Source organism: Podarcis muralis, chromosome 6, assembly GCF_964188315.1.
Source record: "Podarcis muralis chromosome 6, rPodMur119.hap1.1, whole genome shotgun sequence".
Lineage (NCBI taxonomy): Eukaryota > Metazoa > Chordata > Lepidosauria > Squamata > Lacertidae > Podarcis > Podarcis muralis.
This window is the reverse complement of record NC_135660.1, coordinates 29,763,173-29,777,006: the sequence shown is the minus strand read 5'-3', so window position 1 is coordinate 29,777,006 and position 13,834 is coordinate 29,763,173. Positions and strand designations below refer to the sequence as shown.

Genomic DNA, 13,834 nt, shown 5'->3' with positions numbered 1-13,834 from the left:
CCACTGGCATTTCTCTTACTAGTCATTATACATGGGGGGAATGCAATAGTTATGCATGCATTGGAAGATCAACAGAGCATTAATTCTCAATAATATGCCATATTCACTCGAGCTATTGTAAATAGATACGGAGTTGACACATACAACTAACCACAGTTCTTGGACCTACAGTTTAATACAAAAGGGTTGCTTTTCTTCATAGAGATCAATACATCTAATGTAAACAGAACAAAAAGCACATTCAAATAACTGTAAAAGACTAGCTTAAAGCTGCAAAGCTAGTTATATGAAGAACTGTATCATTTTTGGACAGCAGTGTACCACAGATGAGCACATGCTAGACGGGGCCCCTGCAAAGTTCAGATGATGTTCCAACAAGCTACTTCCTGCCAGACCACCCATCTATAAACTGGGCAGAGCCACATCTAAAAATGAGGAAAAAAATATTATTCCTTAGTAGGATCATGCCAGACTTGGATGACAAGTCTTTAAAAATGTGCTGATGATATGATGTTTTTCCTTGATACCATTATGGCATGTGTCAGCCAGGAAGGTTAGGCTGGGATAAGAATAGGAATCTAGAAGATCCTACAAATGAAAGCTGGAAACATTTCTTGAATATACTCAGGTTAGACTCAGTTCCTCTTTCTTGACAACATGTGAGAGAAAGGGGATGTTACAGTGCCCTATTTGACCCCTGTAATAAGCATGGGAAAAAGACAAAAGAATAATTAATATAATTTAACCAAGATGGGTGTGGCATTTCACGAACTTCCTCTGCACAGCAAAGTTTGTGAAAGTGAAAACAAATCAAATATTAGTCTAGCCAAGGTCCATGGCAAACCTGCAGCAATTGTACCAATAAAACAAAACAGATCTATAATATGAGCCAACATCCATGATTTAAGAGAGAGGTTACCAGAGACAAGCGGCCAGTTGATGCAAGTTATATAATATAGCATTCTAAATATTGTTCATAATTAGCATGCAGAATAAATATCTGTAACATTTATTCTGCATGTAAAACCATTATATACTATTTTGTATTTCCAGGATTTTAAAAAGTGAATGTATAGGAAAATGTGTCTCCACAGAACCTGAGGTTAAATTCCAGGAAGTCTGTCCTGTGGGTATCATCTGTTAGCAGGGCATACCACTTTGTGGCTCTGTTATATTTGGGGAAACAATATTTTCAAGATCTTATTAATCATTCCACCAGGTACCTCAACTATATGGGCTGGAATAAAGGAATCCTTACATCAGCTTCCCAGAGCCTTCTATAACCTCCCAGAGCCTTCTACAGGATTAAAACTCCCACCCCACGCCAGTCATTGGCCATGTTGTCTTAGGCTGATGAGAGTTTTGGTCCAAAGTATCTGAGATGCATCAGGTTGGGGAAGGCTGCCCTTCATTTCTGAGTGACCTTTATTACTGCTGATGGTAACAAAGCACATCCTTATTCTGAACCTTAGCAATACTTTCAGTCTCAGCCAGTGGCGTAGCGTGGGTTGTCAGCACTCGGGGCAAGGCAAGTAATTTGCGCCCCCTAACCCGTGGATTTTAGCAGGGGGCAGAGAGCTGCGAGTGCAAGCGTGCGCCCCCCAGATGTTGCGCCTGGTGCGGCCGGCCCCCCCTGCACCCCCCACGCTACGCCACTGGTCTCAGCAGAGGAAAGAAAAGCCTGGGTGCTACTAAATACTTTGTGCTGAGGTTTTCGTTTACTTGCTATATATAGACTTGGAAATGGAAAGTGGAACAGTTTAAAGCCCTTATCCTGAGACTGTTCCATTAACCAAATTCCCATTGAAATCATAATTCCATCTCCCTGCATTTGCCATTGTGACACTGCTTTCACACTTCCTTTGGCTCCATGGAAGGCTTCAGCCTAAGCGACAACTTGCCAGTTCGCAATAATTTCCAGATAGAATATGTCATGTTCCGCTCTGAAAGTCATTGCTTTTCTAATAAAAGCAAGGAAGCCAGTGCTGGCTTTGCTACTGTGTTGAGTATCATGTTTCAACTCCCGCCTCACTTTTTCTGAAGATCACAACTGGAAACAGGATTCTTTCCCAAATAGAATACTTGCTAAGTTAGGACAACAGCTACTCCACACTGAGTAGTGATTCATGTGGAGGAGCCATAGCTCAGTGGTACAGCATCTGCTTTCCATTCAGAAGGTCTCAAGTTCAACCCCTGATACCTCCAGCTAGAGATGAGAATGTCCCCTGTCTGAAATCCTGGAGAGGCTCTGGCAGTCAGTGTAGACTGTATTGGGCTAAATCCCATCAAGATGCTATTGTTCATGCCTTCTTGAAAGGCCATAACATTGTTTAATCTTTAATTAAAATAAAATCCACAGCAACAAGGGTACCTATGTAAGGTCAAGGAGATGAAACAAATGTTAATTTACCTCTTTAACAAACAAATGCTCTGCTTTTTGCTCTGTATCTTCAGAAACTGATGAGTACAGTGTTCTTATTTCCCAGGGAACTGTGGCTATCTGCAATTAAACAAAAGAGATTAAAAATGTTTCAGCATTCTCATTTTAGTCTAATAGGGAAGTGGAACAGGGATCTGCTCTATAGAGATGGATAACCTGGTTCTGAGACAAGTGATACAGCAATGGAGTCCTTTGCTTCCCCAACATCATAGCATTTGAGCTAGAGAATAAGACTTTCCAGTGGATAGCTCAGTCAGTAGAGCATGAGACTCTTAATCTCAGGGTTGTAGGTTTGAGCCCCACATTGGGGAAAAGATATCTGCATTGTAGAGGTTGGACTTAGATGACCCTCATGGTCCCTTCCAACTCTACAAGTCTATGAAACTGTTAACAGAACAATTTGCTTCATCAGCTCAACATGAATTGTATCGGAGGTATGTTGATACCCCTGAAAGCAATTTCTACTATCTGCATCCTGCTGAAAATGAATTTTCAATGAAATTGCTAAATATATTCCTTCTCACATATATCTCAATATCTAATAATGTTCTTTCACACAGCACTACCTGTTTATTGGCATAAACAGGGAACATTTTGTGAAACATCACAATTTCACAGCATGATTGTGGGGATTAAGGAGCGGAACTGGAAAGTATTTTGCAAGGTAATGTGTTCTATATAAATTATTAGTATTTATGCAGAACATGTCACCAGCCAAAATGCTTTGCAATCCCCATTAATCATATAATCCCCATAATCATGTTGTGAAATTGATTGTTATTATATTATTCAGCGTGATGGAGTACCTGTAGTGATCAGAGATGTGCTTTTGCATTTAACCCATTGGACTTGGAGATGAAAAATGTCATCTCTGATTAAAGGAAGCTGGAAGGAAAACTGACAGCTCTACACAGCTTAGAGCAGGGATGGCCAATGTGTGTTGTTGGACTCCAGCTCCCATCATCCCTGGTTTATGAGCATGGCTCTAGCCCTTTCCCTGAAGAAAGGGAAACTCAAACAACAGAAGGCTTGTGAGTGCCTGTGTGAGTGCCTGGAGGCGGTTGGAGGATGGATGGTGGCTAATGGATTGAGGTTGAATCCTGACAAGACAGAAGTACTGTTTTTGGGGGACAGGGGGTGGGCTGGTGTGGAGGTCTCCCTGGTCCTGAATGGGGTAACTGTGCCCCTGAAGGATCAGGTGTGCAGCCTGGGAGTCATTTTGGACTCACAGCTGTCCATGGAGGCACAGGTCAATTCTGTATCCAGGGCAGCTGTCTACCAGCTCCACCTGGTACGCAGGCTGAGACCCTCCCTGCCTGTGGACTGTCTAGCCAGAGTGGTGCATGCTCTAGTTATCTCCCGCTTGGACTACTGCAATGCGCTCTACGTGGGGCTACCTTTGAAGGTGACCCGGAAACTACAACTAATCCAGAATGCAGCAGCTAGACTGGTGACTGGGGGTGGCCGCTGAGACCACATAACACTGGTCTTGAAAGACCTACATTGGCTCTCAGTACGTTTCCGAGCACAATTCAAAGTGTTGGTGTTGACCTTTAAAGCCCTAAACGGCCTCGGCCCAGTATACCTGAAGGAGTGTCTCTATTCCCATCGTTCTGCCCGGACGCTGAGGTCCAGCACCAAGGGCCTTCTGGCGGTTCCCTCATTGCGAGAAGCAAAACTACAGGGAACCAGGCAGAGGGCCTTCTCGGTAGTGGCGCCCGCCCTGTGGAACGCCCTCCCATCAGATGTCAAAGCGATAAATAACTACCTAACATTCAGAAGACATCTTAAGGCAGCCCTGTTCAAGGAAGTTTTTAATGTGTGACATCTTAGTTTATTTTTGGTCTTTGTGGAAGCTGCCCAGAGTGTCTGGGGAAACCCAGCCAGATGAGCGGGGTACAAATAATAAATTTATTATTATTATTATAAGGCTTAAATGAAAGTCACTCTCTTTGAAGATTGACTGTAATCAGGAACCAACTGCAAAGATTCTTTGGGGCAAGTTTGAGCTTGCACATTGTGGGAGATGGGAAGAATCCGGGAGAAGTTGCCTTAAATCCCCAGTTCCTCTCTGAAGTTCAGTCTTGTATATTTCATGCCATGCGGATGTGGCATGAATGTGAATGTGGATGGGAGGAGAAGTAGTAACCACCAGAGAGACAAGGGGGCCAGGTGCCAAACATCTGGCAAGTTGGCCACATTGCTGTGAAAATTGTATAAACAAATGTTGCGGCTCCATTTATCAGGTTGGAGACAGAAATTATTCAGCTGTTTTGCTCAAATAACCCACTAAAATTCATGTTTGAAATGTATGGGCAGTTTGTGGATTAAAAGCCATTGTTCTAATATGCACCACATTCTCCTAAATGAACAAATGAACTTAAAAGGAATTCAAGACTGAAAATTTAGAAAGAACTGGGGTATAAAGAATCCTGTGCTCCTCTCAGTATTGTTCTTCAAGTTGCAATGAACTTCCCTTCTGAGAATTAGGTGTGCTCAGACCACTAGCTTCAAACTCTGCCACAAAAGTGCTTCCTGTTCAGTAGAGTAATTTTGTTTCTAAACTGCTGCAGTTTGTATTAGTCTGAAATGAGTTGATTTTAGCATCTGACAAGGGCAGCAAATGGTTTGGGGTTGTAACAGCTCACATTTTTAAATGGAAACATTCTCTCACCAAAGCTTGTAAAAATGAAAACACAGCTCTAGAGAAAGAAACAGATCTGCACAGATCTTCATTTGGGGGAGCAGCCCAATACTCACAGCATGACCAGGGGATGTAGCCCCCTGAGAGCAGTTGCTGAGCAACCTAGTCAATGCTCTCTGAGAAGCTCTGCTGCATGCCCATCTCAGGGACATTGGCCCTCTTGCCAGGTCCCCTCTCCAATGAGCAAGGGGATACAATGATACTTTGCAGTTTTATAGCATGCCATCTCTATTTTTTTGTGATTCAGAATTACTACCCTTGCTAAGCATGGAGGATAGACAGAAATTCTCATGAGTTAGAGAGGTTTACTATGGCAAAGTAAGATTGCACCTCAACTGGAAACTGGCTGAGCCTCCCTAGAGAGATACATCTCACGTTCAGATCTCTTGATCAAAAGATGAGGTGGCTGAAACTCATTGCCTGCTATTATTAAAATGCAACACTTTCAATGGCTTCTGGTACAGAAAGAAGCAAAAGCCTGTGATAACATTCCAGCACCCAATTCAAAATATTTAATGAACTAATTTGCAAAATGGCTTGAATGAACTGCATGGGATGGGATCTTGACCTTGAATTGGATTGACCTACCACAGATGGAAATGCTCTTTCCCTCCACAGGCTTTTGATTACCTGTTTAGGTGGGGGAGGTGTGTGTGTGTGTGGGTGGGTGGGTGGGTGGGTGTGTGTATCTCAAAATTTACTTGAGGGGAAATTAAAGCAAACCTGCCAGAGAGAGAGGATCCATCTCAAAAAGCTGACAGTTCATTCTAAGAGAAGTGTTGAGATTGTTGGACCCTGTACCCTTCTAGCAAGGCTTTGGGAAAAGAATCCCCTTCTTTCACATTTGGTATCACAGTAGTGGGAAAGAACCCACAACTTTAACACTGGTGCTAAAGTTTTCCAACACTAACCTCTCAAGCGCAATACCTTTCAGTAGGCAGTGAATCAGTTAGCTTATGAGATGTTTTATTTTCCTAGGCTAAGTACTGCGGGAACAAATAATCTTCTAGTTTGTCCTGAATTTAAATGCTTCCATTTCCAGATCTGTAAGTCATTATGCTACAAAAATGAAAACTAGTGAACCGAGCTGAAACTTTGGTCATTCCTGGATGTGGTGGAGCAGAAGGAGAAGAATTATTTCTCATTAAGTTCTATGGATTACTGGGCTATGGCAATAAGTACAGGCAAAATGTAATCTGGGTGGATAAACACCACATCATAGAAAGAGCGGTTATACCCAGTGCTCAACCAGGCTTGCCACTGTGTGTGTGGCACTTTCCTCACACTGGAAAGCTACTGGTCTTCCATCCAACTTTGAAGCTGCGGAGGTGGACAGAGATCATCCTGGCAAATGTGCCAAAGCTGGCTGGAAGGTTGAGGATTGTTTGACAGTGATGTGGGCCAAGGCCTAACCAGCAGGGAAGTCTGGTGGGGGCAGTTCTACACCAGTGCTTAAAACTACTCTTCCAGAGGCGATCCCAATGAGCTAGGCCCCTCACTATCCCCTTCCCTCGGGGAAGCCCTGGGGGAGAGTCTTGGACATTGATGTGTGAAAGTGTTCAAGCGGCAACACCCAACTTACCAGGGAAGTTGCTGTGAGAGATGAAGGGTGCATTTGGTAACTACATTTGGCTTTAAAGCTAAAGAACAGGTTTCTGCTAGGAAAGGAGCTGGACAAGGGGGAAACTGCCTGGACCCATGCCTAGAAAGCACAAGTCAAGTGGAAAAATACTCAGCCCTATGCTTTCTAGAAACAGGACATGCAGAACTATGGACATGCCCTAATATCCATGTATATATCTCATTGGGTTTAAAAGTTTTCTGATGTAGAGCTACATTGCTCTCTTCTGCAATAAGAACTGGTCCAGCTTAGCCAGGAGCTCTAGAGGGGAAATGGTGTTGGGTGAGCTCTGGCTTCATTTGTCGCTTACCGAAAAATCATCATCTGGGAACAAGATGAGTTCTTTGAGACCGTCGTTTTCAACAGTCTTCTCAATTTCCCCAATGACAGTTTCATAATCCAAAGGCTCTAGAAGTTTGGGTTTCTCCTGCTGATGAAACAGAAACAAGACGCAAGAACAACATTAAGCTCAGCTGACATCTTCTCCGGAGCCTCAGTGTCTAATATATAAAACAATATATACACAATATGAGATCTGCTGCTTTCATGCACAGCAAGATGTGCTGAGAAAAAGCACACACCGAGACAAAAGCATCATCGGCTGGTCAAAATGTTCATCATTATCCTGATTAATCCCTGATAGTTAGCTTGCTCAAGGAAGGGTGGTGGATAATTATAGCATGTGGAAATAATATCAAATCATCCTACACATCCTACACACATCAACACATTTAGCTCAGGAACTTGTCCTTTAAAATAAAAAAATACATACGTAATGCCTTATCACAGCTCATGGGCAATATTCTCAGTAAATTTGCTGCAGAACAGCCTGTTGTAATTTCAAATGTTTCCCTGAGCTGCACACTTATTCCTTCTCCACCCCCACGCCCTGCCACATTACTCTTTTATGCTTGGACACATTTTAAATTCATGTGGCTTACTAGAAATAGAAATAAAAAGTACTATTGCTCTATTTAACTTGGCATTTATCCTGATCTCTTTGTCAGGATAAAGTATTTTTCAGTCAACCCCATTCCATTGCCAGTCAGAAGCTGGACTATATCTTCATAAGCCATCGTGAAAGCATTGTTATTGCCGAAGTGCAATATTAGCCTTTTAAAAAAAGTGCTCAGGAGAAGCAGTCAAATAAAAGGTAAATCTTCGGGTAATAATAAAATGTGTGTAGGGGAGGGGTTATTCTTGTTTTTATTATGTATTTTGTCTTTTATATCTTGTATTTTTATGTTGTGAACTGGTCTGAGATCTACCGATAAAGGGCAGTATACAAATTTATTATTATTATTATTATTAATAATAATAATAATATCATGTGCCACACACTCACACCAGCTGGAGAGCCCACCAAGTAGGCAAATGAGTTTGAAATGTAAGATTATGCCTACAGTCCTAACTCTCCTTCCCCTGGAAGGAAAACCCATTGAATTTGGCAGAGTTTACTTTTGAGTATACATAGCTAGGATTTTGCTGTTCATGTCAGCTGGGTGGTGGTGATCATGCCCATTGCTATGTTGCACTAGGGATGGCTGGGCACATGGATGCAGAAGATCCCCACACCCTCTCCAGCTTGGGCTTGACTGTTTGGTGGCAAACCTTTGGATGTGAAATGAGAACAAGGGATTCTTATGACCTGTTGAAGGGGCACACAAATAGGTCAGCAACTAAGGCCTTGGTTGTGAACACAGTTGGACTGAAGGAAAGGCATGGGGGCCTAGTAATCATACAGCTTGGCCTAGCTACCTAGGCCAGCCAAAATGTGTGGTCCTCTAGGTGATGAGTCAATGTGGAACCACAGTTGGGGAAAATATTTGACAAACCATAATATATGCAGATCCACCACACAGAAATAACTGGGTGAAGTATTTGTCTCATCTAAAAAAAACAATCGCGTGGCAAGGCCCCCAAACAAGCCCCTTGTTAGAATAAAATTCACACTGACACAGAAATTTTGTTTAAGGTTATTGGGCAAAATTTTAGGCCACAACTTTATTGATTACAGAAATGTGAGCGGTATTGGCTATATTGGACTATATTGGACTCCTGGCCCCTTTGCAGGAAGTCAGTAAGGGTAAACCACCCAAAGAGGAAGCTACATCGGGGGAACCCGCCTGTAGATCTCCTCTGTGTTCCCGGAGGCCTGGCATGGCCCTAGCCCCTCAAGCGGACTTCGGACAGAATCCAGGCCCTGGATTCCTTTAATGGAATACCCGTGGCTGACCTCCCCTCCCCCCACAAATCAATGAGCCAATGCATAACCGCCAAACCTTACAAAGTTGTGACGATTGCTAAGAGGTAGGCGAAAACCAAGTGGCCAGTGCCAATCTGCCAAATGGAAAAATTCCTCCCTGCCCCCCATCCCAAGATAGGCGACCAACCAGAGTCCAAAGCAAGGCCAGAGGACATCTAAAATAAAGAGTGGGTGGGTGTTCGGCAGCGCGAAGTAGGTACCTGACACGCGTCACGCTGCCACTTTCTATCCCCCCCATGATTGCCCCACACAAAAGTGATTGCCCAAGAAGCAGGGGTGGTCATGGTGCCACCCTGGCATGACGGCATTACTCCGGCCTGGGGGCCTGCTGGCAACCAGGACCATCCTTAAAGATGATCCCACTTGCCTGCAACTGAAACTGCATTTGTGTTAACAGAGCTTCCCCATCCTCTCTTCCATCCCAACCCCTGGAGCAGATTTGGGGGGTGCATGGGGGCTGGGAGCTGCAGCAGGAGGGGGAAAATTCACTGTACAAACAGAAGTCTATCGAGCAAGCAAAACATCCACTCTACAGTTTGTTTTTATAGGACTGAGCACAGTGATATTCAGGCACCTAAATTCTTTGAGCAACAAAAAACACACAGAGAAGACTTTTGAAGCACTTCAAATATTTATCTGAAGTTTACAGAGGTAATGCGAGGTGAGTACGCAAGCCTTATTCAAAATACAGTATTCAAATATCTGATAAAGGAGATAGTGAAATCCTACCAATTCAGTTACACTAGAATGGTCCCTAGCGTTTTAGCTGACTTCTAAGAAGTTCTAAGATCAAGGTTACTGCGGGTGTTCTGGGTGTGATGTTGCTGTCTCAAAGAGCATTAGTAAAGAAAAGTTGCCAGTATTATATTACAAACTTGAAAGCAACGGGGTAGAAAGCCAAGCAGGGAAAGTGCAAACTGTACAGAAATCTTGATTTTGGATGGTCATTGTATTAGCTTATGCAGCAAAGAGAAACTGGTTTTACTGAAGTTACTGTATGTTTATGAGGTTCACATTTCTTACTACTACAGCACATTTTGTCTGAATCTTGTCTATGTTTTGCATTTGTTTTTCTTACCCTTGACTTCTGTGTCCCTATTGCCAGTGCAAAAACATTCTACCCCCCTGGTATTACACTGGTGCCACCACCATCACAACTTGTGAAATGATGCAATTGCTGGACTTCCCATGTGTTGGTTCAGCTGTGCTTCCCAAAACCCCCAGCATTATTTTACCAGAACTGTAGTAATGGACAATTAAGGAAAATAGATTCATTCATTTTAAACCAATGTGATTTTTAGTATTAAGTGATCCAATCCTATCCAAGAATATTTCATACTAATATGTGAACCACTTAGATTTGTTTTTGGAGGGAAGGGATTAAGTGGCATATAAATCTTTCCAAGTAAATAAAATATCCTATATGCTCTATATGCTTTGGCACAAGCTTGGCAAAAATGGCACTATAACACAAGGCAAGTGAAGAATAGCTTTGCACACTTAGTCCAGCTACATTTAAAGGGCAATTTGATAGCGCAAAGCTCACAAATAGTTTCAAGATGGCTGCTGTGTGATGTGGAGCTTGTTCATGTACTTCAGAGCAAGAGGGAGCTGAATTCATGATGTTGATGGCCAATTGCATGGGAGCCCTACATAATGCAATTTCTCTTTCTCAACATATGGATGGGGTGGGGGGAGAGAACGAGGCCAGTGATTCCCAGACTCGCCCCCACCCACTTCATGGACCACTTGAAAATTGCTGCAGGTCTTGGTGGGCTCACTTAATGATTTTTCTGCCTGTTGTAGCAATTGTGATTCCATAGAATTCAAACTGTAGTACAATAAAATACAACATAAGAAATAAAAGAAGCAATTAAAAATGCAATTGAAATCAATATGATGGGCTGTCTCTCATCTATAACCACAAATCCACAGACACCACAGACCACCGGAATGAAACTTACAGGCCACAGTTTGGGAACCCCTGAATTTTGTTTCAGAAATGAGATGGGGGATCGATATCTGAACTCCTCCCTATGCTCCCAGCTGCAGGACCCTAAATAATCAAGAGTTCTAAAGTTCAGGATATGCAGTCTGAGTAGTGCTGATTTCATTCTTTGCAGAGAAAATTGGTTGTGATTTGGCAAACAAAGCCCTGCAATTCACTTCCCTTCTCCTTGCATTTTGAGAGGTTTTATCTGTGTTTAGGATGGAAAATCCTGATAATTTTTGCTACCGTTTTATCTCTGCACCAAGATCCTTGGGATAAAAAGCAGTCAGGAAAGTCTTACAGTGTTTGAATTAGTGCATTTCTTTCTAGCAATGTATGCTGGGAGATTTGTAATGGAGCTTATTCTAATTTAAAGCTCCAACAGTCTCAGGATTGTCTCGCCTGAATTTAACTTGTCTGGCTCTCCTGGAAATGAACCAATTAGGCAATCTCTGTGCCAAGGCTGAATGATGCAGGATTGGATTTTGATAGTGCTGTTTTGATATTTGCTAGCTTAAATGAGTAATGAATTACGTTAGCGAGATGCAGATGATGTGACTATAAAAAGAGGCACTCACCAGCTAGCTCCTACTATTACACCCAATTTCTACAGACTATTTATTCACTAGACTGCAAAATGGAGCCTTCCATATTCATTCTCAATAGACGAGCTATCGTTAACACGCACCTGGGTCTGAGCTAGTGCCAGAACCAAAGAGAATTCCCCCTACAATTCACAGCTGTTATATATGCACTGGCTTCAATGTTATGTAGCTTGTTAATGATTAAATCAAGTCCCACCTCCTACAACTTCTCATTGTATGTTCCAGTCACAGCGCTGTGGCTCTTCCAGCAATGATGACTAAAAATATCCTCATAATTGATTTCATAGAAGCAGACACAGTGCATCCATAGCTTGCCTGAGGTCCCAAAATTTGACCAGTCTCAGAGAGCTCTTCTTTGGACCAATGGGGCAAAACAGCACATTCAGATGCAATGCAAGTTAAATCGCACCTTCCGATGCAATGCAAGTTGACTATAACCTTTGAGTGCCTGGGGGCACATTTTGCATGATGAGCTTTTTCTATCACATTACTATCCTACAGGTTATGTGCAGAACCTCTGAGCTGCTTTTTAACACCTAAATTAAAAGCCTGTCTTGAAAGCCCACAACTGCTGAATAGGAATCTAACAGAAAAGCTCCAGTGAGCACAATCTGTGTTAAATCTCATGCTGCATTGTAACTATTATGTTCTGTTCCCTGTGTGGTAGCCACAAAAGGGCAAATTGCCTTGTTGGCCACAGTCCTCAAAGCTTCCTACATGGGACTGCTGGGGAGCAGGATAGTGAGAGGTGGCAGGAGACTGGTTGATCCAGAAACCATCCAAAAGTTGACGTTTTCATAAGGTGATAACCAAGGGAAAGGAGCGGGGGGGAAAACAAAGTTATAAATGGAGTTTTCTGAAACAGGTCATAGGTCAGGTCAGGGACCCACCTTTAATCCCTAAAGCTTTACAAATTTGGGTAGGCTTGCCCAAATAAAAATATTTTTAGCAGATGTCAAAAATAGTGCAGCAAAGGCACCCACTTAATGTCAATGGGCAGGGAGTTGCAGAGTATAGCTGCTGCCGCACAGAAAGCACAACTCCTTACAAATGCAGAATGGATGTTGTGTGGTAGAACTTGTCCATGCAAGATGTAGGGAAAAGGAGAACAGCTGGTTGGAGGGAGGCAGATGGAGCCTACCTGTTGTGACTACTTATGTGATGAAAAGCAACGATTGAATTTGTTGCCACAAGATGTAATGATGGCCACTAACTTGTTGTTGTTGTTGTTGTTTAGTCATGTCCGACTCTTCGTGACCCCATGGACCAGAGCACGCCAGGCACTCCTATCTTCCACTGCCTCCCGCAGTTTGTTCAGACTCATGTTTGTAGCTTCGAGACCGCTGTCCAACCATCTTGTCCTCTGTTGTCCCCTTCTTCTTGTGCCCCCCATCTTTCCCAACATCAGGGTCTTTTCCAGGGAGTCTTCTCTTCTCATGAGGTGGCCAAAGTATTGGAGCCTCAGCTTCACAATCTGTCCTTCCAGGGAGCACTCAGGGCTGATTTCCTTAAGAATGGATACGTTTGATCTTCTTGCAGTCCATGGGACTCTCAAGAGTCTCCTCCAGCACCATAATTCAAAAGCATCAATTCTTCGGCGATCAGCCTTCTTGATGGTCCAGCTCTCACTTCCATACATCCCTACTGGGAAAACCATGGCTTTAACTATACGGACCTTTGTTGGTAAGGTGATGTCTCTGCTTTTTAAGATGCTGTCTAGGTTTGCCATCGCCTTTCTCCCAAGGAGCAGGCGTCTTTTAATTTCGTGACTGCTGTCACCATCTGCAGTGATCATGGAGCCCAAGAAAGTAAAATCTCTCACTGCCTCCATTTCTTCCCCTTGTATTTGCCAGGAGGTGATGGGCCACTAACTTAGGTGGCTTTAAAAGAGATTAGACAAATTCACGGATGGTGGGTCTTTCAAGGGCTACTACTGCTGTATTGTATAATGATCCATAATCAGAAGGAGGATACCCCTCATACCAGTTGTAGGGGAGCAACAGCTAGGTAGGGTTATTGTCTTTATGCCCTGGTTCTGGGATTCCCAGAAAAATAGGGTTGGACAGTGTGGGAAGCCGGAAACTGGGCTAGATGGACCTTTCCTCTGACACAGCCAAGCTTTTCTCATATTCTGGCACCCTTGTATTTAGCGAGAGCATAGCTTTTTTAAAGCATGACTCAGATATAAGTCTCACATGTGAAGTTAAC

General features: G+C 43.1%; 1 protein-coding gene across 11 annotated transcripts in view; it reads right to left on the bottom strand.

Annotated features, from left to right (window-relative positions):
• DOCK10 (dedicator of cytokinesis 10) overlaps positions 1-13,834 on the bottom strand; it is a 174,848-nt gene that overhangs the window by 96,016 nt on the left and 64,998 nt on the right. For 10 of the 11 annotated variants that reach the window (XM_077929932.1, XM_028731098.2, XM_077929934.1 and 7 more), the window contains exons 2-3: positions 7,076-7,195; positions 2,411-2,500 (exon numbers count right to left, since the gene is read on the bottom strand). In XM_077929932.1, the coding sequence (XP_077786058.1) occupies positions 2,411-2,500; positions 7,076-7,195 (210 nt within the window). The remainder of the gene's footprint in view (positions 1-2,410; positions 2,501-7,075; positions 7,196-13,834) is intronic. The other variant, XM_077929930.1, reaches the window with a different exon arrangement.